The sequence below is a fragment of the Necator americanus genome, chromosome II (assembly GCF_031761385.1).
Source record: "Necator americanus strain Aroian chromosome II, whole genome shotgun sequence".
Classification (NCBI taxonomy): Eukaryota; Metazoa; Nematoda; class Chromadorea; order Rhabditida; family Ancylostomatidae; genus Necator; species Necator americanus.
In genome coordinates, this window is record NC_087372.1 from 34154658 (window position 1) to 34182115 (window position 27458).

At 36.3% G+C, this 27458-nt stretch overlaps 1 protein-coding gene across 2 annotated transcripts; it reads left to right on the plus strand.

Moving 5' to 3' along the window:
- Positions 1-12282: 12282 nt before the first annotated feature.
- On the plus strand, positions 12283-26774 carry RB195_020373 (uncharacterized protein; the record flags this gene model as incomplete). 2 transcript variants are annotated; one of them, XM_013442125.2, is made up of 6 exons in its annotated part: positions 12283-12313; positions 21805-21944; positions 25479-25567; positions 25661-25777; positions 25842-26021; positions 26552-26774. In XM_013442125.2, the coding sequence occupies 6 exons, from the start codon at positions 12283-12285 to the stop codon at positions 26772-26774; spliced, it is 780 nt and encodes a 259-aa protein (XP_013297579.2). The 2 variants fall into 2 exon arrangements, with proteins under 2 accessions (XP_013297579.2, XP_064044523.1); XM_064188642.1 differs by lacking the exon at positions 12283-12313 and adding an exon at positions 20394-20442.
- Positions 26775-27458: the final 684 nt, after the last annotated feature.

Consider the following 27458-nt stretch of genomic DNA (forward strand, 5'->3'; position numbering starts at 1 on the left):
TGTCTGAATAAGTTCTAGAATTGTCTGAAGAGCTCTAGCAACTTTTGCAATTTTCTTTGTGCCCCGTGCCGCTGATGCCGAAATTGGAAAAGCTTATCTTAAGTTTTTTTGGTAAAAAATTCATTAAAACATTAAAGTAACAGTAAATAAAAAATTCCTATGCTATTTTGATTTTTGTACAATTATTAACGCAAAATAAATAACAGCTATATGAAATATAGAATTCATATCCCTCTTACCTAATAAGCAAGAGTACGTTCTCTTATTTTTGCCAATTTTTTTTCCACATGTTTGCTTTCTTTACTTGTTTTTTCTTCTTTGTTTTGAGTCCTATCGCTCATCACTGCAAATACCGGTTCCTGCAGCGTTTCTCGGTAATTTCATTGAAATTGACCAAAATGACCTTTGTCTGCTGACGATAAATTCTATGCACTATTATGCAGTGTGTAATTGCACCACTATGCCGAATAGTCCTATGGTTTGTGTTTTGTTGTTGGGTAGTTGAAATTTAAATTAAAGTTTTAACTTAAATTTCAACTATTTTTTTTTAAATTTGTCGAGTTAAGTTGTCGTTTATTGTAGTTTATTTCGGCTTAAGTTAAATTTATAGAATTATAGTTAAAAGTTAAATGAAATAAAATAAAATGAAATAAAATTAAAGTTAAAGCTAAATCTACATATGGAGTGAAGTTCTTGCTTTTTGTGTTGTTTATTTTATTTTAAGGCAAATTTATAGGAATTCAAAGCTGTACTCTCAATATGTAGAAAAGAATCGCAAATACCGTATCCGTATGCAATTCTCTCATGTTAATCGAAATATTCGAATGGTGAATAGGTGCATTATAATGTAAGTAGCCGATTTAATCGGGCGAATAACTAACGTGGAAGCTTTCCGGTCCGTTGAGCTCTTTGACACCCGTTGAATAGAATTTCGACCTGACCTATATCGGACACCACATTATAGCGAAAGATTATTCAGCTCCGAGCACCTGAAGATCCCCGTGAAATTGATTTTTTGGGGCGATTTTTTGAATTAATAGCATGTTTTTTTTATTCCATTATCGTCACATAATTTTTCGTTTATTTCCCATATTTGACTTTTAAAAAAATCTAGAAAGCTTAATGGAAAGATTTAGCAAATCTTCTTGCACAAAATTGCCGAATTCCGGGGTTTTCTCTATTATTTCCTGGACCATTTTCGTTACTCGTTCAAGCTCCTGGACTATTCAAACTCGTATATGATTTTAGTATATGAGTATAGAGTAAACTTCTGCCAAAAAAATAATGAAAGAAAAAAAGTAAAAGAAAAAAGAAGGGAAATCTATTTGCACTTCTGATCTCTTCATCGCATTTTTGCTTCTCTTCATATGCTGAGATATGTTTGAAAATAATCCAACGTATAAATCAAGGTCATCCATTTGTCACCGACTGTTTCAGGCACCGGAAATCCTTAGCAATTTGCGATTCCTAAGTTATCTGAACGGAGAGCTTTGCAAAATGTTTTCTTTTTACAAAGTAAAGGTCGTAAAAACAAAAAGGGCGGAAGGTGAAGGGGAATTACAAATGTTTTACAAATTACAAATATAATGTTTTTCCTTCTGTGGTTCTGTAATTGTCGATTTTCGAATAGATATTCGTATGAGTCGTTATTTGCTAGAATTTTACGTTTTTTTTGTCGAAATTTTATCAATATCTTCCTTATTTTTGAAAATTAATTTCTGAACCTTCTACCAGACCGCCTTACTTATTTATCTTATTTCGAACATCGATAGAGATTGGCAATTTTTTTTTCGGAGTCCTACAAAATACGTATACTATGTATGTACGTATGTAGGTTCCTTGTTACAACCTGATCCTAGGACGTTAGCTAACTTGAAACTGTACTTACGCGAAAAATGGTGGAAAAGTGGAAAATGTTCCTCATTCCTCAAAGCTACATATGCCCTTCATTACCCGTTTTCAAACCAATCAATAACAAATGTTATTTTTATGCTCATCCTGCATTACAATGCTGTTTAGGTGCTCCGGTCTATTTATCCACGTTTGAGACGTTCGAGTGTTCAAATCTTGTCTTTTGCGTTTAATTTTACATTCCATAATGGGTACCACTAGAACCATGTAATTTGAGCAAAGAAACTGTCCGGAAAAATTATGCCCGTTGATTTACAGTCTATCACTTAACAGTTCTCACTTAAATATTTAAAATGTAGCATTTTTTAAATAGTCGTATTCAATAAGCCATGATTCGAGGACAGTCGAACATGAACAATATCACTTTACAATTTTAAGACCTTCTCAAGAAATAAAAAATAGAGGAAATTTACAATTTCCTTTGCTTTTACAAAAATTACTCTAATCTCATTTACGCTGAAAAAGGATGAAGCAATAAGCGAAGCATCGAAGATGTTGATCCAGTTACCCAGTTTTAAGGTACAGTCTTCGTGAACGCACGTGCGAATTCGCGTTGTCCCAGAAAGATTCGCGAATTGTTGCGCTATACATATTCTAGTATAATATTCTGAAGCAAAATCGAAAGATAGTTTAGATTTGCGTGTGTTTCAAGATTTGATTGGTTAGGATCTTTTCGTGTTTCGTTTCTCGTCAGGAATTCGTTCCATGTTGTTGTGTTTTTGTTGTTTTTGTACCGTGTTCTCATGTTACCAAACTCTACGACGACATCTGCTCGTTCGTGAAATTTCTGTTCAATTCGTTGACTGTTACTCCATTTTTCGACGAGATTTAGGATAATGTAGTTCGTTTTGGATAACATAATGCTAAGACGACCTCAACAAATAAAATTTCTATCCGTGCCGCAGTCTTTTTAACAGTGGACAATCCGTTTATGGAATGCCTTTCCTTTTTTAGTGAGGAAAAACGAGAGACGAGGTTCGTAAAAGTACATACCTCAAGTTGCTCACCACAGCTAGAGCGGCTCTTGACCTTTGCATGACATTCACCGCCATGAATTTCGCCGATTATGGCGATTTTCATAGAATTTCCCACGAAATTTCCTAACTACCCATTTATAGTTGTATTATATTAAGATTAAAAAAAGTAAAGTCTCTGAACTTTCAAATTTTCTGAACAAATCTAGAAATTTCTTCCGGAAATATTGAGCGGAAGAAATGCTTTCCATTGTTATATATCCTTTCTTTTTTCTTTTTCTCTTTTAAATTCTTATATTATTTTTCTTATATTCTCATGCAATTATGTACAAAAATGTATGCAATAATAAGCTCCTCCCCCATCCCATTTTCTAGCTTGTAATTCACATATTACTTTTTCTTTTCTTGTGTCTTCTTTTTTTCCAATTCCTTTTCCAGGAGTTTTTAGGAATTTGTCATTTGTAAAAAAAGAAGACCAGTCTCAGACCTAACCGTAATCTAATGGACAAAGGCTGATATCACTTTGAAATGGAAAATAAGGAAATTTCCAGAATTCATATCATAAAATAGTTCCTGTGTGGTGCACAAGAACCATGTGATTTGAGCAAAAAAAAAAACCTGAAAAATTAGCTTGGGCGTACTACTTTCTATCGCTTTGGAATCTTAAGATCCATCCGAATAAACCCGCAGAACTCCGTAATTTCCTTAATTTTTGCAAAAGTTTATCCGCTGTTTCCAAATTTATTTTTTGAGCAAACTACGTCACTCTTCTGCAGAACTCATTCGGGCAAAAAGTAAAGAGATCTTGTGGGGAAATTAGACGGGGTAAATTGACGATTGTCCCCTTAAGAATCGTTCGCGTGTCTATGATACGTGATTCTGTGTGCACTTACGGTCAATTAACAAACGAAATTGTTTTCTCATGGATTAGCAGCGCTTACCCCGATTCGCGCAGTGAAGGTCATCCCAGTGTATGCGCACTTCGCAGCAGGACCCCTGCCGAATGTATGCGTCTCCTCTTTCATTGTTGTACTCTTTTATATATTAGGTCTACTGGAAAGTTCTGTCCGTTTTTGGAATGAAACAAAATATAAATTTTTTCTTGCTGTCAATATTATTATAATTATTGACCTGTTGCCAGCGTGAAGGCAATATGTATATCCTATTTTTGAAAAATGTTTCATCTTTTGATGCGAAAAATTAGACCAGTGTTTGTTTGACATCTTCATTTTTTAATGTACTGCCCTTCAAAAATTGGTGGTGGTAAACTCGTTAGATATGGTGGATGCAACAGAATTTTCCAGCCTAGTTCTGAAATTTTTTGACGAGTCACCAAAGCGGCATCTGCCCTGGCATTATCCCAATGCAGCATGATGTCCTTTCTATTGAACATCACCGGCCTCTTTCTTGGTCTGTTGCATTTGAATTATCCAATTGCTGATAATACTTCTCCGAATTGAGCTTTTCGTTCGATTTTGAAAGCTCATAATGTATTGGTCCTCGATTGTCCCATAATATACACAACATTGAATCATACAAAAACAAGAAAACATATACACAACATTCTCTTATTCAGAGGCAAATTTTGTTTAGAGGTGGAAAGACTATCAGAAAGCTACCCTTTCAGAAACTTTACCTTCACCAAACAATTTCAATGGATTTCTACATGCTTCTGTAGCACTTCCTCCTTGTTGAAATTCGTATAGAACACAATGACGTGAATGAGCTTCATCAGAAGGAATGCGTACACTATCGTTTCGCAATTAAAGGCATCACCCCACGAATCTGGGGTGGTGCGGGTGTCAGGTGAGTTATAGGCCTATACGGGGTCGTAGATTGTGGAGAAGAGGGTCCGTTTCCAGTGACACAGTGATTCCGCCCATTTCTCCCTGTATCACTGGAAACGGACGGAATCACCCTCTTCCCCACAATTTACGACCCGTATAGGCATAACCCACCTAAAACCCGTACCACCCCACATTCGTGGGGTGATGCCTTCAAGATTAACGCGAATCAACTGTGTTTTATTTAATTTGCTACGTTGTTATGTATAGTTGTTATGTTATATGTGTATATGTTAGTAAATAAACTTGTGTTGAAACTTATTGTAAACTAAATTTCCAAATGCTTTCTACTTGTTTTAACAGAAGCAGACAGAACCTTCCTTCAGACGTAATATTTCATTACTTCCTTTCATGGTTCTTCGAGCACGTTAAATCGCTAAATGGTTTCTTTTTTTCCACTTCTTTAAGTTTGTAAGGAAAAGAAAGAAACTACACTGGTGTGCAAAACTTAAGACCAAGATAAGTAAAATAACATAACACCACATTGACACATATTTATTAGCAACTTAGTGGAAATGAATGAAATTGCGAGAGTATATTCTCGGAGGTCTCCCATTGGTAGCACAGGAAGCTGGACGTCACTTGACTTGAGATCATCGTGACCATGGCGCCCTTCCACATGAACCCCTTCCCAAGCTTGTGGCTAGCATTGGAGTACGTTGTAGAGCATGCTTTCCCGTCCGCGGTGATCACATACCGTATCAAGGACCATGCCCCGCTTTTTGTAATATCCAGGGGATCATCATAAATCGGCGCGACTTCAGTGTAGTTATTCTCTTCGAATAAAAATGTCATTCCTGTCCGTCTCATTGCGGAGTTTCTATAGTTCTTAGTTTTTATTTCTTTCAGTTACCGTCTGTAGTATACTGTAGCTGTTTTTTTCCATCCATAGTCCAAGTTTCATTGAGCTATGCTACCTGACAGTCACGCATCATCCGAAAGTTACTTTCGTCCTTGCGTTCTCCACGGCAGTGTATTTTACTGCCTGGCTTATAGCCGCGACAACTCGTCCACATTTCCCAAAAAAAAGTAACCGACATCTTGCGGGTAACGGAATACAGTCGTCATTTAATACGGAACAGCTGCTCCGCTGTCTTTTCTCTTTGCGCAAATGATAGCGTACATCTTCCTATTCATCGAATGTATATCGATCGAAATTGCCTTCTGGAGTAGTACACTTTCCTCTACCTTTTTCATGTCTACTCATTATACAGCGTTATAGCATCGGAAATTTCGCTTTTGGATTACGAAAGCGAGGATTTGGAAGAGGAAAAGAACTGGCATGTAGTGCAAGAACTGGCATCGTGTAGAAGTAGATTATTCAGTTGAAGCAGATTACAAAACCCGCTAATATTTTGAAATTGGATTTTTTGGGGCATCGACCTGAAAATCTTAAGGCCTAAACCCCTTTATTAATTTCCAAGTAATTAAAAAAGATTAGCGTTTAAAAAAACTTATTCGTACAGCTGTATGGGTCCATTCAGGAGAGGTGAACATTGATGCAGAAAGCTTTTGATTATTCCGGAAATCCTTGCGGATGACCAGATCTAGCATCTAACTTTGAGTACTGGTATGAATTATTAGGTGGTGGGCTCAAATATTTATCAACTATCGGTACTCAGGTTCAAGGGTTATTATATGTAGTAGGAAAAAGATTTCTTATTCAAGTTAGGTTCAGTTAAAATTATTGAATCAATCGAACTGTTGACTGAAATGTATTTTTTATTGAATTTATATGTATCTCGTTTAAATGATGGATCACTTAAAAGGAGTATGTCACGAATCTGACGTAGTGAGGGAATCCGCGCTGGATCCGGGGTTGTTCCACTCATTTCTTCTTAATCTTCGTAAAATCAGTGACATCTTCCGATCAGCTGCTGCGAGGACCATAATGTGTACGTAGAGGAGCGTTCTAATGTACTTCGCAGGAACTAAAGCGGTTACCACGCCGTTTTTAACGTTTTACGGCGATTACGGAGAGATGAGCGTAGCCACTGCGGATCCCGCACTCCACAATCCCATCTCTAGCGTTTCCCGCGAATTCCCTCACCGCGTCAAATTTGCCTTTAAGGCTCCGTAAAACAATTAGAATGGGACTTGACCGCTGTTAATTTCGATCTCCAAGGACCTCTATCAGATGGGTTTCATGAGGTTTGTTGGCATAGGCCGGAGTTTGGTCCAATGTACGATCCAATGCACATATTTCTACTTTTCCAGATGAACTCCTACAATACTCAATCCGTTAATTTCCGGATCATTGGTGCGATAGGGAGAGGCGGACCCTCCTCAGGTTTAGCCCACGGGGTGCACCTCAAGTGATGAGGATCCCTTTGCCAATCGTGCAAACATGAAGGTGGTCCCTCCGCCAACCGTTCAAAAGTGAAGTGGATCGGAGCACCGGACTATCGGATATATGCTCGTGGCCCAAGTTCTTGGAATTTGTTTTTTTTTGCTACATCACACATGTTTCGTTGTCGGATTAACGTTATCCTTAACTGAAGGACATGTAAATATCCTGCAAGAAACGATGCTAAGCGGTGCTGCTCTCTTGGTAGGCTCCGCCCACTGTCATATGTCGCGACGTGTGGACGTGGTCCGTGCGTTCGTACGTCCGTCCGTTGTTTATCGAAACCTCTTACTGAATATATGTGTGCATTTGGGTCATTTATCCATCAATACGAGGAGATTCGTCGAACGGACGGATGGACGTCTGGCGAGCCCTCGTCCCTCAATTAGTCCTCTCGAGCATTACATAGCCGTCCGTGTACGCTAGCTCTATCCACACCTCTTTTCCCATAGATATTTCGAAATTCATCGATTTTTTCCCAGCTGGAAATTCTTTATTGAAAATTTTCTATTATTACGTTTATTTGAAACTTGTGTGTACATTATATTGGTTTTATGGGAAAAAAGAACGTGCCGGCTTACTAGCTCCGAACGCTCATTTTACGATATTCATTCGAATTCATAGTGAATTATTCATGATTTATTGAGTCAAGGGACCGCAGTCGTTCTCAGAAGGCTTTTCCCTTCTTGAATTTCTTTGTGGATTTCACGAGGATTTATGAAATTTGAACTTCTCTAGGAAGTAATTCGCGTTATTTACTTTTTTCTCGTTTTTCTTTTGATCTCTCTTAAAAAGAAAAAGTTCTATCGCTGGGAGTTTTTGATTTCTGAAAGGTTGTCCATAATTTCTGCGTTTCGCATTTTTTGCATTCCGATTAATTCCGCTAAAATTTTACATATTATGTTGATACATAGATATGAAATTGTGTATAAGAGCGGCTAACTCCAGATATATTCCAAGCAAACCACAGATCTGTCAATTTTCGTCAGTGTTTTCTGGAAAACTCGTCGTCGGAATGCCTCGGTGACAGTGGATAGCTGAAACAAAACTAGTTTCCCACGAATGTTTTCCTAGTTTCTTTTTCATAGAGTGTTTCGAGTGTTGTTTCAGAAATAGATGCTAGTCTCTTCCTCTCAAAAATCTCCCTGAATTTCTTGTTTCTATCCTGAGAAGAGCTTTGATTTGCTGAGCGTGTGAAAATTGGGAGCGGAAAGCAAAAAACTTATTTACACAGTAGATTTTCACCAGTTGGGCAGTCTATTAGGAGAAATTCTGATGTAAGGTTTTTTTTTTGTTTTCAACGTCTTCCTTACACCCATTTCAAAGTAAATAAGTAGTAATGAGTGTAAGTAAGTAAGTAGTAGTCTAAAGGAAACTTTGAAAAGTCAAAAAAATCTTCTTCGTCCGAGGAAGGTTTCATGCGGTAAAGTGAAGTGTTTTTTTTTTCGGGGCGCACTCAACCGTGCTCTTATTTTTGGAGGCTCTATTTTCCTTTTTTCTGTTAGTAGCTTTTCCTTAGAGGTCATGGATCCTCTAAGACTAATGCTGAAGTTTTAGGGCTCCGAGTGACTTAGTTATTGATTTCCAGTAATAAGAACGCGGTTGAGTGATCCCCTCTCCCCTTCCAGCCACACTTTACCCTCTTTCATGATTTTATTTCATTTCCAAATTTTATTTTAATTTCATGATTTCCATTTCACTATTGTTAACATTGATTTTCTCATTTTAACTGCTACATACATATTGTTATTGTTGGCTCTCCAATGGCAGCACGAACTTGATTTGAATACCTCAAGCTCCCTTCTTTATACTGATACTTGTGCAGAGGAGGAGATGGTGTTTACAGTTTCGATTTTTTTCTGGGCACCAAAAATATCCCGCAGGGTATCACTAGTGGCGGGCATGTTTTTTTGTGTGCTGAGAGGTTTTCGAATATTTTCCCTTATATGAGATTTGAAGCAAAATAAGTAATCATTTACTCAATTAGTTTAGTATTAGTTAATATTTAGGCAAAAATTGGATAAAACAATATCCAAGACAAGTTGATCACTAACAGGATGTTTTGAAAATCCTTACCAGCTTTTTCAACTCAGATCTAGATACTTTTAACTGCACTCTAGTACTAAAACCGCTAAAACCAGCTCTAAAAAAAACTCTTCCGAGCAATCTCCGCCTACCAGTGGTTGTGATCCACATTTTATTATTGTGGACTATTTGTACGTGCACTCAGCTTTCACCTGCCTGTCATTCAACTGTCCACGGCCGCACCAACACTGTTTATTTTAGGGTCACCACGTCGGTCAACAGCTAGAATGGGAAAAATTTGTGAAGAGCCGGATCCTTTGTTGGGTGAGTGCTGAAAAGGATTTAACTTCTTTTATTCCTTTTATTCGAAACACTTTAAAGACTTGTATGATCTGCTTTGGATTCAACTACGTGTTGCTAAAAAATATGGTAGGTTATTTTCAATTAATTTTGTAAAAATTAGAAATCACTTTTATAATTCACCACAAATTTAGGACAAAGCATGGTTTACGAAAAAAATAGATTATATTAGTGTCTGCTCAGAATCCTCGCAAATAATATCTTACAATAATAACATTTTAGAATAAAGGATAAAGTATCTGGAGTTAATCATTCTGCTTGGGATCCCCCCACGTTCACTTCAATTCAGAATCGTTTGAGGTTGACGTGTAGCTGGCCTATAGAATGAATTTCGGAGTCAAATCAGTGTTTTATCCTCCCAGACGAATCTGGTACCAATTTACCGACCTCGGAGGGATGAAAGGCTTCGTGAGCACTAGGGCGGATTCGAACCACCGATCGATCGTGTAGACAGCGGAACTTCTTGCTGACTGCGCTACACCTACCCTATCTTATAATAATATCTTAATTATATTTTTCAGTGGAAATTTCAAATAAGAAATGGTCAAAAGAGGAAGTAACTCCGTCAAAATGCATTTTTCTTTGAAAGAAGATTCATGTGAATTATCTGCAGAAATGTTCCCGAGGAAGCTCCTCCCTGCACTTTTATGTTAACATCTTTGCAGAATGTATAAACAACGGAAAAAAAAACATGTGTAGATTTTTCGAGAAAAAAAAACATAATAAATAATTTTCTTGCGCAGCTTCTTCTCGTTCTTGTCCAGCTAAGCTGGAGACCCGATCAAAGACGTGGCTCAACCCGTAGTAGTAGTCTTTAGTAAAGAGGCATTTTTGCTTAATTAATAATATTTCTTCTGAGTATTACCCTTACGTTAGGTGAACATGTAGCTAGTTGTTCCTTCCAAAAAAATTAACCAAGGATAATTTCGTTCTATCAATTTTTTTCAATCCCTGAGATTTCCAACGATCAGAAACCTCGAGTAGTATTTCGAGCAGTCCAGTTTTTCGAGTGACTCAAAATTCCGGACCTCACCGGAATTCGACTCGTTTTTAATCCACTTACATGTGTCCGTTATGATGAGCAGTGTACCTGAAATACGGTTCAGAGAAAAATACAGTAACGACGGTTTAACTGGAGGCTATCGACAACCTCTTTCCATCAGATTTCCTTTTTCCTTTTAAAAAATTGTAAGGACTTTGTGTTGTGTTTTTTTTTCTTTAGAGACCTTTTTTTGCGAAAATTAAATTTTATTTATTAATATTTTTATTTATTACTTATTTAGTTATTTCATTTATTATAATTTTATTACCAATTGTTTTCTTATTTATTTATAATAATACTATTCACTGCCTTAATTGTTTTGATTAATTCATTTTAACGTATCCAGCATATTTTACTTTGTGATTTGCCAAAAACTCCAATAAAATTAATTCGAAGAAAATTAAGAACAAAATTAAAAACTTTTTACAAGACTCCTCATACGAGTTCGTTCAACTGGCGGCCGTATGGTGTTGTCATAATTGCATGCAGATGTTGACTGGTTAACGAGATGTTCTGTGAACGATTTTCTTCTCTTTTTTCCCTGAAATTGAAATGTAACCAGTTCTTTTGTCCAGAATTCTTGTTCGACACAAAATTGGTTCCCTTCATGAGTGGCGGTTCTTTAAAAAGAGGTGAGGTAGATGTAATGCGATAGACTCGTTATTCTCCCCTCTTCCCTGATTCTTTAGATGAATAATGTTTTGAAATATGTGCTGAAATTACTAATAATTAATAATAACAAATTAATATAAATAAGTCTCTACATTTGCAAACATCTCTATTCGTGGAGAGATTCCTACACCTTCAATTTTATGAAATATGTACTACCTTCAGATGGTATTTTTGAACGTTACACGATATAAATAATATAAATATCATAAATAAATAATTAATATAATATAATAATATAAATCAATTCCCATGAGTTTCTGATTTAATTCCTAGTTTATTTTTTCAGCTGTATTCTAATTTGAATTTTAGATTTTCAAATGAGATTTCAAACTCGACCTTCAATATTCCTAGTTTAGAGGTTTATAGGAGGGACAAGCGCACCAATTCTCCAATCATTGTGGTCCTGTCAGTTTCTGAATGACCTGGATTAAAAAATAACGAGGAGTTGTCGAGAAATAAGAAAATTTAAATTAAAACGAGGAAGGAACATTTATGCTAATCTGCTTTTTGCTAGAGGAATAAATAAACTAGTGAAAGGATGCGAGCAAAAGTTGAACATAAACGCAGTGAGTACATTCAGTATCGACAAATTGTGCATATAGAATTAGAATTTGTGGAAATTTTCCAACTGCTCCTACTAGAACTAAAAGGCTGGACAGCTTCTATTCGATTTTTCCCGGACTTCACAAGCGTTTTCGGCACTTTATGTGTTGTTCGTCTAATTTGATCTAAAACTATCTATGCTCTTTTCTCTATTTCTTTTCATTTTTCCTCCTTTTAAAAAATAATCTTAAACGTAAGTGTGATCTTCTTGGATGACCAGCACCGTTCTTTCGGTGTTTTCTTTTTGATCGTATTTTCTATTTTTCTTTATTCGCTTCTCTTCAAGAGATGTTATTTCATTAAATGTTATTTTTGTTGTTTGTTTTTGTTTTCAAGCATCCTTTTTGCTTGCACTATGATCGTGCTTTTCGCGATCAACATATCAAAATGCAAATGTTTCTATGTGGACGAAGCAGCCGTGGACAGCGAATCGATGTGTTTTTAGTATAGATATGAATAAAAGTGATCATTTCTCGTGATTCGGCCTTTCTTTAATGCTTCACCATGGTGTTCGCTTCGATCGGAAACTATTTAGGTAAGTCTACAAAAGTTTTTAATAAATTTCACTGTACATAAAACACTGCCACTAAGTTTTGTTCCCCGAATTCGTTTCCGACGGATCACTCCGACGCAAAACGTGGGAATCGTTGGGAATGCGCAAAATTGGACGTCGAAAATAGCATTCGAAAGCTAATGAGCGGCCGATTTCAAATATACTTCCAGAATTTAATTTGTATAAATGGATGTGGCTCGAAAACAGATATAGCGTGTCTAATCTTCGTTAAGTACTTTTACACTACACGTTCCTGCAGTTGGCATATGTCTCTGTCTTGTAACAGGATCCTAATCCGACAACAACGTATTCGTCCACCAATATAACTAAAGCAATTAAACAGCAACTACGGCCCAGCAGCGCTTCTTTGAAATATTTATGATCCATTCTAAATAGTCAGTACTGTATATTTTCGGTTAATTTTTGATTAAAATAATTGAGCTTTAAAAAAAAAACAAAAAAAAACTGATTTAAATAATTGCGCTTCTAAAGAAAAGTTGCTGAACTTTTTTACGGCCATTGTTAGCAAATGTGTCAGCAAAAGCAACAATTATTAAATTAGCTTTAAGTTTGAGTAAATTAGCTTTAAAAAAACTTTGAGGCTGAGTTCGAATGAAACAGAAAAAAAAGAGAACTTTTTTCTATTACATGCTTATTTCTCCCTCCATTCCATTTGCTTGTCGCTGTGATTAAAGTAAATACATCGGATTTTAAAAAAAATTATAAGTGGTAGGTGCTTGGATACGAAAGAGATTTGCTGAATATAATACAGAGCTAGGATTTCCCCGGCAACACATATGGCGGTTTATCCGAGTTTTCTTCGTTACGGATAAGTAGCTTAGTTTTTTTTTTTGCAGTGATTTCAGTCGAATCGATTAACTGCACATTATGGTGGCGCCTGTTTTGAATAAATGCCTCCAGTAGAGCTTAGTTTTCTTCTTTCTGATCTTTTATCCTTAGTTTTTTTCCCTTTTTTTTCTGTATGATAAAAAGAATGTTCTAGTTGTTACTAAGAGCATCGAATATCTTTTTTTGTTCTTAGTTTTGCTCCTTAATTGTTTTTTTTTGTGAAGGGATGAGGTGAGGAAAGTGGGTGGAGAATGTCGCTGACATCGAGAAGCCTCCACAAGAGGCGATAGTTTATCCGGAAACTCTTGCGTCGCACTTTTTTCTTAGCGATTCCTAACGAATTTCGAGTATTCCTGAACACAAATTTCTTCTCGTTGAGTTTCTCTTCTGCTATATGATAAGTTTTTTTTCCTGAGCTTTCACTGCAATCCTTGCTAGACTGAGCCAGCCACGGAGTACGAGCTCAGCATTTATATCCATTTGTACGATCAGGCCATGGTTCGTATTTATTCTGGAATGGGGGCGGGATTTACCATTGCTAGAGACTTACAGTAATCAGAATTCCAAAGTAGTTTTTTTTTTTAAATCAAACTTTCGAAACGTTCCGTAGAAAGTGAGTGAGCGTAGAAGAAAACTGAAATCGGGTCATGAATAGAAAAAGACTACTGTACTTTTTTCACTTTATAAATCTCGTCAACGAGTCGTTTCGAACGAGTTTCTGTTGGTTTTTCCATCCATACGCTCGTTTTGTTATCCATAACGCCATCACAATGAATTTTAGTGTTGAATGTCTTCACAATTGTTGTATCGCCCTGGAATATTAGTACGCACTTATAATACACACATTCCCAACGTAATTATTAGCTTTAAAATTTAATTGGGAATTTTTTCACCGCCATGTCCGAACGTCTGCGCGCATTTTCCTTCCTTATTTCCCGGAATTAGTCGGTCATCAGCTCTTGCGCGGCCATCCTCAGCACACATACACACACACACACAGAGACGTGCACGCACCCATCCACCACCACCATACACCCACGATGTCACATCGATTGCACTCACGGAAATTTTGCCTCACAGACTACCTCATCCTTAGCGTTAAGGCCATGGATTCACCTTTTGCTCTTGCGCGGTGAACCCATAGGACGGAAATAATATTTGGTTGAGGTTTTTTTTTTGCAATATTTCTCATTTATGATCACATTGACAGAAGAAAGACGCTTTTGCTTAAGCTGTTTTTACTTCCTTCATTCGAATTTTACATTAATTCTATGCTCGGTCCGGATATTGCCTTTTTTCCCCTCTTTCTTGTGTGTCTAGCGTCGAATTCGTGATTATTTTATAAGTTCTCATCCACAGTTTCAATGTTTTTCTCTGGACAGATGTTAGCTCTATTAAGAACGTGAAATTTTTGCCTTTGGTCTGTCCGGTACGGTTCTTAAGTCAATTTTTGATTTTACTACTGAATTATTAGGGCCCTAAACATAGATAGGTTCAATCTTTATAGTTTAGGCTCTAAACATAGTTACATTCAATTCTTTTTTTCTTCCTTTTTTTATCAGTTTCTCGAGAAACTTTTGGATCCTTAACATTAAAAACATCACTCCACAAATCTGAGGTGATACGGATTTCAGGTGGAGTATTCATATACGGGATAGTAGATTATGAAGAGGGGGTGATTCCGTCCATCTCTTCCTAATTGCCGTAAAAAACGGTCCGGAAGATACGGCTTCGGGCGTTCCGGCGCACTATTTTCTACAAGTAGTTCGATTGGAGCACGCCAGCCTTGTGCGGACCGTTTTTTTACGGCAATTAGGAAGAAATGGACGGAATCACCCTCCTCTCCGTAATCTACTAACCCTTAGAAGAATACTCCACCTGACATCTGCACCACCTCAGATTCGTGGGGTGATGCCTTTAAACATTCCTGAACAACATCCTCCCTTGTTTTTATTTCATGTTTCTCACCGAAGATGAAATCTATATGTATGTATACAATAGGACGAATTGATAGCATAGCGGGGTCAGATGCAAGCAAAGATGATTCAAGAAGGAGAAGCACGAGCGTTGCTCTCCTCCACTGGGGATCAGATCTCACATGGTAGGCTTCTGATTTCGCTTACCGTAATGTCGACTTCAAATTTCTTAAATTGAATTGTAGCGGAATTAAGTGAATTGCTATTAAATTGAAGAGTTTTAAAAAGAAGAAGAAAAACTAAGCTGAAGTGGTGGGCAGAGCAACGACGAGAATAGTTCTCGAAGTGATACGTGGATGGGAAACCAGTTTAGGAGTGCAATTTTTTTCACATTTTTGTATCGGTCACCCCTTAGTCGTTAATTTATCGACATTGTTTTGCGCTATTTTTGGATTTCCCGCCGTTGGGTTTTTCTTACTTGAAACATTTTTTTTTGTTCTGACCTTGACAATATGTTTCTTTTTTTTCTATTTTTGATGCATCGCAGGTGTATGTGAGTAAATAAGTAAATAGATGAATAAGTAAATAAATAAATAAATAAATAAATAAATAAATAGATAAATAACCCTCGCACCCTTTAGAAATAAATTTTTAACGAAATAAATACAAACAAACTTTGCCTAATTGAAATAATAAATATGGAAAACTTTTTCGGAGCATAACGAACGAATAATTTATCGAAATTTTTAATCGTTATGGAAATTTCTAATCTTTTTAGATTTTTCTGGTGATTTTACTTGAGTTAAATGTTAGCGCCACCTAATTATTGCTATTTCACTAATTATTATTTCTTTTGGTTGTAGTGACATACTCTTTCTTTGTCTTTCTATTTCTAATCTTTTAATTTTTACAGTGTTTTTTATACTAATTGTTGATGACTTAGTGACTAATGTGTACTGATTTATGACTTTGTTCCACTTTTTTTGCTTGAATTAAAGTTTAATGATTTTTGAGATATTTTCCTCTTTAAAAGCCGCGATTATCTTGTCTTATGTTGCGTTCAGAACTTCTCTTTTTTAATTTTTTAAAAATGAAAAGAATAAAAAATTTCTCGACAGATGTTTGGTTTACATTCCAACGTAGGCATTTTTTTGGTCTCGTATCTCATCTCTAGTAGTATCTGTCGTCAGAACTGTAACTTATAGCGGTTCCAGGATACTACCGTCAAGGCAAAACGTCCGCAACTGAGACCTGTAAAAGTTCTTATTGTATTTTTCTGTAATATATTTCAATTTTGCAAAGAGTAGGTTAACTGCTTCAGATTAATTATTAGATTTTTACTGAATTCATTAAGTTTTGTCGGTAAACTAGCATCGAAGAAAAACGAGAAAGGACGGCGACGGAAATAGATTCAACGTACTTTCTTTTATAATTGCCCTTTTCACACTCGACTGATTTTATTTCCAGATTTCCTGGCCGATTCATCCAATACAGGATCTTTGCGAATGTTAAAACTCGTTTCATGCAGTACTTTTTTCGATTTACAGTCACAATGTCGCGCTCGATTCTATTCGATTGAAAATCCTGTATTACCTGACGCTGGCAATTGTGCGACTGAACATTTTCAGTGTTATTTGACATTATTTTATTGTTTGAGCTCGATTTTCGGTTTTCTTTTGAATGTCTCGAAGTTCCTGTATGATCCTGGAGCGACTTTAGACATATCGTTTTCATTTAGAACGTCATATCTAACCTATATATGTTTACATTGAAAAATTTTCCATTGAAGTCTGCAAAAATTTTGCTTCCAATCAAATATAATCTTCAGAATATCGATACGATCCTGCCAATTTCGCCAGGTTTGGGAATTTTGCTGTTATTGCGCGTAAATGAGTGGCATAGCAGAACATCTACAACCTAGTCTGAAATCCGCTTATCTAGACACGCTTCCAATTGCCTGGATTGTTAGGAACTTCTAGGAAATCTATACATCGTTTACATTTGAACACTCAAAGCAAAAAATAAATATGCAGCACACAGAAGTTTACGGTATTCTTCAAAAACTTACTATTATTACATTTATTTATTTATTTATTTGTGTTTACTTGCTCAATTCAGCTGCATGTGCAATTGTATCCAGAGTTTTTTTTTCGCTCTGACTCAGACAGTATGTTTCCTTTTTCTTTTCTTCTTCGTATTGATACATCACAGATGCTTGTGAATGAATGAGTAAATGAATGAATGAATGAACGAGTGAATAAATAAATAAATAAATAAATAAATAAATAAATAAATAAATAAATGTATTCCTTTGGGTGCCTTATCCTTAACCTCATCCCTTACCAATCTCTCACATATGCGAAAGAAACGTAGTAGAATTCCGTGATAAACAGGTTATTGATCTCAGCTGCTCTACGCCCGGACTCTACTACGTCGCCTCAACGTTCGCAGTAGTAGATGTGGACCAATCTAACTTTATTTTAGCATTTGAGAGATATTTCTTTTATTATTATTATCATTATTTTACTATTTATTTTATTTCTATCATTATTTCTATTTCCATTACTTCTTTATTATTCTATATTCTATATAATTTGTTATGTTATTTTCTTCTCTTTTAACACCAGATTGCTTTAATTGTTTGTATTTAATAATCACTTCTTTTATTACTCTAGGGCGGGTGTAGTGTAGCGGTTAGAGGTTCCGCTTCCTGCACGATCGATCGGAGGTTCGAATCCGCCCCGGTGCTCACCAAGCCCTTCATCCCTCAGGGGTCGATAAATTGGTACCAGACTTGTCTGGGAGAATAACGACACTGACTTGGCACATCGACTAGCCACCGCAAGTCATTGTTTGGGCCAGATACACGTTCGTAAACCTCAAACGATTCTGAATTGAAGTGAACGTGGGGGCGCGTCCCAAGTGGATTGATTAACGCCAGAAACTTTTTAACTCTTACTTTATTACTCTATTCATGTATACTCTAAGTAATTCTTTATTTTATCACTATTTTATTATTAGTAGTCTTTTAGTAATAGAGAAACTATTTCTTTCATTATTACTTTTATTTCATTTCTTCATTCTTCTGTATTATGTATTATTCTTCATTATTATTCTTGTTTATTATTTTATCATTATTTTATTATTAGAAGTCTTCCAATATTAGAGAAACTATTTCTTTCATTATTATTTTTATTTCATTACTATTTCCTTTTCTTATATTCTTATTATTATTCTATTCTTGTTATTCTTCCTACATTATATATTATTCTTCATTTTATTCTTGTTTTATCATTATTTCTAGGAGTATGAGAGAAACAACTTTGCTATCATTCATATCCATAATCCATTATTTCCATTTAATCGATGTCCGTTTTCTAAGCTGAAATTTTTTTCCGTTACCGTAATCAATCATAGTTATTACTGCGATGATGGATTGGTAACAAATTCGCCAATTTGGTTTCACCAGGATGTGTGTTCGTGAATCACACATCAATGGCGAAATTTGTGTAGTTTCAGTGTTGCGGACCTATGACATGCCGTTTTCGCTGCCTCTGCCCTTCTTCCTTCCTCTCATCTAAATCACCGGTATCCTTCTTCGAATTTCAGCAGATCCTCGTCTGCCTCCTCTTCATGGCCTTTGGTTTTTTTTGAAAATATCCATAGCAAATTATTGCTGAAGCAGAATTTTGCCGTTCAAGTAACTGTGATCGAGAAAAATAAGGATCCCTTCTTAATTTATTTTCTTTTTAATTTTTTAGGGCGCTACACTTAGTGCTAATAGCTTTTCCACTCGTCACACAGCAATTTTGTACAGGATACATGCATATTTTCAAGGATTAGAACCGTTAGAGGCAGTTTACCACGAAATTAGTGAGTGATTGCGATCTCCTCAGGACTAAAACTGGGTTAGACGCGTAGACTACGAGTACGAGACGATCAATTCCCTCTGATCATCCTGAAAAACGGCTTAGAGACGGCCTTCGGTTATGATTTTTCCTACGACACGCCTTATAACGGTATCTTTCTACGCTTTCACTCAGCAGTCTATTCAATTACTCAACTCAAATAATTAATTAATGCTTAATTAATTATTTCTCTCAATAGGCTGTTGAGGAGACCTCATTGCTCATTGTTCACTCGTATGTACGTAACGCATATATGAGACTAGCGTGTCACAATTTGTCTCGTTGGAAAAATCGTAACGAAAGGCTGTCTTCTTCCTCGTTCTTCAGGGCGATTACTGGGAGTATCGTCACTGGAGCGCAGTATTGGGAGCTAACGCTCGCAATCAACACCCTTAATCCTATTTTCTTCCTGGACAGATCCCAACATCGTCAACTTCGTGATATGCTGCCTTTAAATTGTTTTTCAAGAAGCTCCTATTTTTTTTCTTCACCTTTTTTTCATTCTTCTCGTTCATATTAAAATGTTTCCGCTCTTTTTTCCATTTACTTTTACGTCAATTTCTTTATTCCCAGGAATCATCTAGTTGTAATTCTGATCCATGTGGTACGCTATATTTCAGTGAAACACTTTGGAAAGGAAATGAAATATTTTTCGAATAACTGAAATCAAATAAGAATGGGAATATAATAGAATAAATACATAAACATATAAATAAATAAATAGGATGGGAATATACTAACAAATAAATAAACAAATAAACAGTTGAAAATGGGGAAAGAAATGATATTTGCATGTTATTAGATAGAAGCGACTAGGAAAAAAAAACTGGTGGAGTCTGGTAGGGGTGAATTCTAAAATTTTCATTCACTTTGGTTTTTTAACTGCAATCGTACATGAATCATACAGAAAATTATTTTTGACGTTTTTTTTGGAGATGCTCACATTATGAAACAATGATATTGATTTTTGCTCAAAGGGAGAATCTCACTGCTTCTGAATATCTTGGTCTTGCGATTTTGTCCGAGATCGCTGCTTTAGGGATCTTTAGGATTTCGTTAAAATATATAAGTATAAATAATAAAATAAAAATAAAAAAAAATTATAAATTAATAATAAAATATAATAAATAGTAAATAATAAATTTCTACACTACACTTCGCAAACGTTGCCATTTGCGACTTCTTTTCCAACTAATATTGTGATTTTTGGCAGAGCAGTTTTATAAGGAAGAAGTTTCTTCAGACGGTTTAAGTGGATTCAAAGAATAGTTTGGGAAATTCTGTTCTGACCGGACCATAACTTGATTTAACCTGGTTTCGGAAAAACTTCCATGAGCATCGTATTCTCATTATTATTTCCACACTATGGGGATGGTTTAGTTGGTCGATATGGTAATGCTTCCCCTATTCTACAGGAGCAAATACCGTTACCGTATAGGTTAGTGAAATGGCGGTTTTTTCAAATTATGAAATATACAAGTAATTACTAAATAACGTAACAGTAGCAGAAGGCTGTAAAAACGGCTTCGAATTTGAACATACCAACCTGTTTATTGTTATTTTGATTTTTGTTTTGATCTAAGAGCCTCTTTAATCGTTCCGAAAGCCCTATTTTTGTAATTATGTCCGGATGACCTCGTCATTCAACCCACTTTCGGTGTCTCTAAGAGAAAGTGAGTACGAGGACGGGTCGCTTGTTCTCTCGTCTCTCGGATCTGCGATCTTGTTTTCCGAAGTTCTCCTAGTCGAACACAATCTCCTAATCATACTAAGCATTTTCTGATCAATGGACAAGGATAAAGGTGAATTACTGGTGTTTATTGCTTAGTAGAATCCAAATATGAATAGTCCATGAAGAGTTCAATCAATGATTTGATCGAACTACTGCTCCAGCCATAGGTGCGATAGGGAGAAGCCGGACCCTCTTCAGGTGAAGGGGGTTTAGCTCATGGGGTGCAGCTCAAGTGAAGGGGGTCCTTTCGTCAACCGCCCAAAAGTGAAGGGGGTAATTTCGCCAACCGTTCAAATGTGAAGGAGGCCCCTTCCCCAACCGTTCAAAAGTGAAGGGGTCAGAGCACCGGCTCCGACTATCGCATCTATGGCTCCAGCTGAGTTTAAAATAGTACCTATGTCAGTATAATCTCGCTCTATTCGGCTCATTCCACCTCTCCCCTCCCCAACCTTCTCCCCTTTCCAACTTGGAAATCCAGAAAAAGAAATTGGTTTCGCGTTTATTCGACACAGTCTTGGCTTAGGTACTTGTCCCTGTGAAGCAACAATAGCTGCTATTGTCCCGGAGAACAGTATTTTTTTTAAAGTTATTTTTACGGTACCTTCATTTTTCTGCGTTGAGAAAATTTTTATAGCTAAGCACACATGATTAAATTTATCTATTTTTTAATTTCTCATCATTCTATGATTTTCTTTTGTACACTTTGGACCCGTTATTTATCATTTATTTCATTTAACCTGTAGATATCTGCTATTTCTGCTACAACATTTGCACGATTAGACAATTCTAGAACTGGTTCACCTTTGTGAAATTTCTGAAGCATATTTCATGAAACTTTTAAGATAAAATTGCCTTGAAATTTATTTTGAAGTTGAAAAAATATGATTGCTGGGAGAATTTCAGTGAAATTTTTCTTTCTCAGTGCCACACAGAAATTGCAATGGAAGTCTACACGAGTGTTTTTTTTTAAGAATTTAAATCTCTCCCGTTAAATATTACCATACTACTATATTGGACCTTTTTACTTACAAATTTATAATACAGTATCGTTATTAGTAGTGATTTCAGGAAAAATGCGTCGTCAAATGACGCGAGCCGGTCTGCGACGTTATTTATACACAGCCGCTGCAGTTCTGTTACTTTTCCTGATGTACCGATGGTTAACGCGAAGACCTGAATACAGCGCTATGTACGGTTATCGAGGAGAAGTAAGCGATTTTACTGTCGCTTCAGTTCAATGCAGTTTTTTCTTGGATTTTCAATTTTTTCCCTTGAATTTTATTAACAACTTTTTTTCTTACTAGAATCTGTTTACTTAAACATTCATAAGTTTTTACGAGTTTTTTTTTCGTGTATTCTCTTTTATGGATCAATCAATAGTGCTTTGGAAATTTCTATGAAGGCCAGATTTATGAAAACATTTATGGTAGAAAAGAGCACCGGATTACAGTACTCCAACAATGCAACTATTAGTTTTTCAAAAAAAAAATCTATCTCTCGAAAATTTATCCACCAACTGCAATCCTAGTGGCTTATATTGAATTTTTCGAGACTGTGTCGATTTCGGATAAATGGGGACATTCGATGAAAATTTGATTTGAATTTTGCTGCTGTTTGCAAATAAAACAGCCAAAACGCCCACTAATAATTCAGATCAGAAATTTCTTTTTTTTCAGATAAAAGTCAGGATGTATTGTATCGGCTCCTCTTTCCTATATTGTAAAATTGTCTATTGACTAAAAATTAGAAGAGAATAGTTGAACAGGATTGTTAATTTAGTTCAATCCTGTTCAGCTGCTTCTATGTATTCCCAGGTTTACTAAACAACGAATATGTTCATTTTTTTTTGCTGCGATTTTATTCCACTGCTCTATATTAAAGTATGAATAAAAAAATTTTTAGAAGAACTCGTTACTATGATATTCTTCTGACTGATTTTATTGCCTCGTAGGCATGCTAATTCAATAGCGATAGCAAAAGATTGTGCGGTTGCCACAGCGTTACAACGCTTCTCTGGAGAAACGTATAGAGAAGGATCCGTGATTCAAAGTGGAATGTGTAAAATCACACACACACACACTCCACCATCGGTCCATTATCTTCTATATGAAGCGCTCGGATTTATTGTTTCTGTAGCTATTAATATCTCTTTTTTTGGCTTGGGATCGTCTGAGCAGCCACTGCTCCACCTAGTCGCCAGTTTATACTACTGCTCACTTCTCTTAGCAGCAGCAGTGAACTATTTTTGCTCCAAAAGAATTTTCGCGATTTCTTTTCCAACAATTCTTTTTTTCATGTGGAAAGAAGTCATTTAATACAAGTCGACAAAATTTTTTTTTCAGTAATTCTCCCTCGGCACCTCATTCCTTTGTTTACTGAAATATGTTTTTTTGCAACAGCTGACTGACCGGCGGCGCCCAGCGGCAACAGCACTGTTTTCATTAGGACCTTTAAATCACGCAGGATCAGATTTTCTGTCAAGATACTCTTACTATATGATGTATACTATATACTATATACTACGAATAAAATTTAAAAAAAATACTCACATTTTTATTTTATTTGTAGCTACCACATGAGGAGTTGACATTCATGAGAAATCCTCTATAGAATTTTTTTTATAGGTACTTGAAATAAGTGAAATAGTTTGAAGAGTCTGAGAATTACCAATAGAAGTGCTCATTAAATTTATTTTCACCTTTTCACATTTTTAAAAGATCCTAGAAAAATTAGAGAGTTTTTTGTTCATATCGTACGGGTTATGTATAAAATTAGATATGGTTAGCTCTACCATTTTATCATAACTATCGTATTTTTTGCTCGGATTAACTTCTCCAGGGCATCTAAAAATTTGTTTTCGAACTCAAAATAAAGATCTACTTAAAATTTACTTCTAAATAAACCTTATTAGCTGAATTTTCTTTATATTTTAAAAGATTAAAAGAAGATAAGTACGCAGTTTTTATGGCTACAATCCTTGAGACACAAGTCAAAGGATAAAGGCGTGGCGTAAAAAAAGGATTGTGGAGTGTTATATTGGAAAAAAAGGGTGGTCCCGTGAATCTACTGTTGGCTGCTTCTTCATTGACGTCTCCCTAGTAGCCTATCTGGCTCTTCTTGCTTATTTTATGCTAAACATGAAGAGATATGCACGCTCAACGCTGCAACTCTTCCAGGTTTTCCTTCCGCTCGTCCTACCTAGAATCTTTAAAGTGAAAATTATTAGCGCGGGCAGCCCGAGTTCATCGAGTTACCCGGATCATTTCACGGAATCTATCGCCGCTATCACTTTCCTATTTGTATTCGAACATCTCGTTACATCTCACACACATCTGGATAATAATCACGACGATCGACCTCATTTTCACTTTCTTGCTGCATTTCTAGCATTGCTATAGATTGCAATTGCAATTACGCTAGGGATTTTAACGTTTTCGTGGATTGATCCGATTAGTAGTGCTATAATTACTGGAATTTTTCGTTTTATTTAAAACGTACCATTAAATTTAGGCCATTTCAATGGAGAAAATAATTTTGAAGGGCACCGCTAACTTCCTACACTTATGAGAACCACAATTTTTTTTTATTTTCTCTCTTTTTTTTTACTTTCAGCCACACTTCCTCGTTTTTTTTTTACTTTCAATCGCACTTTAAGTGTGACTGAGTGAGTATTTGTGCAGTTATCAATGACTTTTTAAGCTTGGAACGGGAAATCTTGCCTACTAAGTAAATAAGTTCTCCTTATATAAATTCTTTTCAAGCAGAATGGTGTAGTTGAAGCGGAGTGAACGTTTTCTTCTTTCAAAATCATCTATTTACTTTTTTACTGTTGTTATTACTATTTATTATTGTTATTTATAGAAATCTTGAAACAAATTTTTTGCGGTTTTTTTTACGAGAAAAAATCTGATTCAAGCTGTTATTATATCGTTTAAATGCGCTTTTTCTTTCCATCTTATCAAAATAGAAGATGTTTTTCTGCCTTTTATTTGTGCGTTTGTGAAAAATCTTATTTTTTTATTGAAAATTGCTGTGAAATATTTTGAACCTCTACCAGTTGTTGCCCTCATCACCCCCAACAAATTTTCCTCATTTTAGCGAATTCGCTCCACTTATTCCTCTAGAATCCAGTCCTCCTTACTGTTTTTTTTTCCATTTCCATGCTTACGTTATGATTTTACGATGATAAAGAATATTCTAATAGCGGAATGCTGTTACTTCTTACTCTCATCCAACTACTGCCATCTGGAGTACTCGCCGAAGGAGAAATTCGTCCAAATCCGCTAATACTATTTGAAAGGGATTTGGAAAATCTGAACTGTTTGTTCCTTCGAAGGCATTGTACGAATCATTTGGCAGACCTATCGTCGGCAGATCGACTTTTCTGGAAAGTGAGCTTCTTAGGGTATGCTATAAAAACACAAAGTAGGGTTTAGGTATACAGAGCAGGAATTTTTGTAGGACAAATATTTTTTGTGCAAATATTTGCATCGGTAGCCGTACAGAACAAATAAATATTGAAGGGAACCCAGAAAGAATCGGATTTTATTATGCATATTTTCAACCCATGAAGAATTCTTGAAGTTACAATATTTCTCTTATTCTCTCTTTTATTGGATTTTATATGGATAAAATCAGAGAATTTTTGGAGTAACTACAATGAATGAAATTGATGAGTCATTAATTTGCAGAAAAAAAAGATGAAAGTTCACTCAATTTCAGTGAGAGTCTAATTGGTTCAGATTATGGGTCCAGGGGCACCGGAAGAGCCGAAACTAAACACCGTTAAACTTGAGGTCTACTTGGAGTCGATGTGTCCTGATACATCACGGTACGTTCTCTTCCGTTGCAATCAATTTGTGGAGGGCATAGAAGCTGACTCTGTCGATATTCATAGCTCAAAGGAGAACTCCATCAATTTCAGATTTATTCATACACAATTAGTTAAAGCGTGGACGATTTTATCCCCAACAAAACGAGTAGAGTTGACATTGGTCCCGTTTGGTAAGGCTCGTTGCGTGGCAAAAGGGGATGATTTTGAGTGGGTGTTCACTTCTTGAATCTTTTATCCATAAATCTCTAAACTTCCTGAGATATGTATTCAGATGTTCTTGTCAACATGGCGGAACCGAATGTGTACTAAATCAGCTGATGAACTGCGTTATCGATCGATTAGGATTCCCGGATAAGATAGTCCCAGTAATTAATTGTATTCAAGGAAAGCATAGTCTCGATGACGCGATGTCTACATGTGTTGCAAAAAACGTTTTGTTGGACGAGATACAGTGAGTTTTGAAGAAGAGAATTAATTTCTGCTGGCCAAAGATTGTTTAAAGGCAATGTGCCGCGGAACATGGTTGGGAAACCTGTGGGAAAATATGGAGCAGGGAATGTAGAATCTCACGATTATGTGCGTGATCTCACTCAGTTCTAATCTAGTTGTCCTGAGAAACGGCGTGGGAAACTGCGATTATTCCTACGAGGTGCATGATAACGTCCCATTCTTCGCGCCGCTTCTGCGAGCGAGCGGTCGAAAATCAATAAAGTCTCCTCGTCAGCGCGTCCAGGTCGAACCAATGAATAAACTGCTGAGGAGATCGGAGCATGTGCAAGTGGACGCGTTTTCACGTATCTTGTAGGAAAAAAATTGCCACGTCGTTCTTAGGACGATTGAAAAGAATTGACCGGGACTACGCTCATATCCGTAATCTACACCCGAACTCTACGTTTTCCATCAGATTTCGCTTCTACTCGTACACTACGAGACTAAAACGAATGAGTATGCATTACCGTACGACAATAATTTACCTTTCAGGATGCGTGACTGTGCCACAGGGGTTCGTGGACGACGTCTTCTGGCGCTGGCCGGTTCTCGGACAGCATCGCTTGACCCACGACTCGATTTCGTTCCGTGGATTATGATCAACAGTGAACGGAACAGTGATGCACTTTATGACCTCACCGAAAACCTCTGCAGAACATTGGAACCAGCACCTGAAGAATGTACGGAGTACATGCGTGAAATAAAGAAACGATAGGAACCGTGGATGTATGACCTGGCTCCCTCAGTCATTTTTTTCCTTGACCTGAAGCTAATTTGAAAGCATAATTACTCATCGACCAAATCATTTTCTTTTTTTTCTGGTCTCACGGGTCTATCGGCCAATTTGGTGGCATTTGTGATGCTAGAATGTCCTCTAGTTATTTTTTGTTCATCGCTTCATTTTTCTGTCAGGGTTCTAATCTTTTTTTTTTTGGTTATTATGAATATAGTCATATATTAATGAGCATTTATGTAGCAGTATTCTACGCTCTTCTCTCCACACTTCCGAACTAGCAAATATGCTCACTTTAGTGCCTTCCTCTGCGGTTATCCTATTTTTTTTACTCCATTTCGTGTTTGTCGATAGTATTTCTGAGATTGTAACTTCTTTATTAGTCCTTCTTTCTGAAATTTTTTCAATAAGAATTTCACATGATTTACTATTCGACACACCGGAATCATGCACTTAACGAGGGAACAACAGAAGCAAGTGGTATCTCAAAAACTATAATAGATATCCAACCTACTTATATTCATACGGGGCTTGGTTTTGAAAGTCATAGTATGATATAATGCTTCATTGTCTACTGCCATTTCGGATCATCTATGGTCGTCCTTTTCAAGGCTGGTGTCTCCAAATGCGAACTTCTTGCATCAATTACGAATAGTTCTTTCCTTG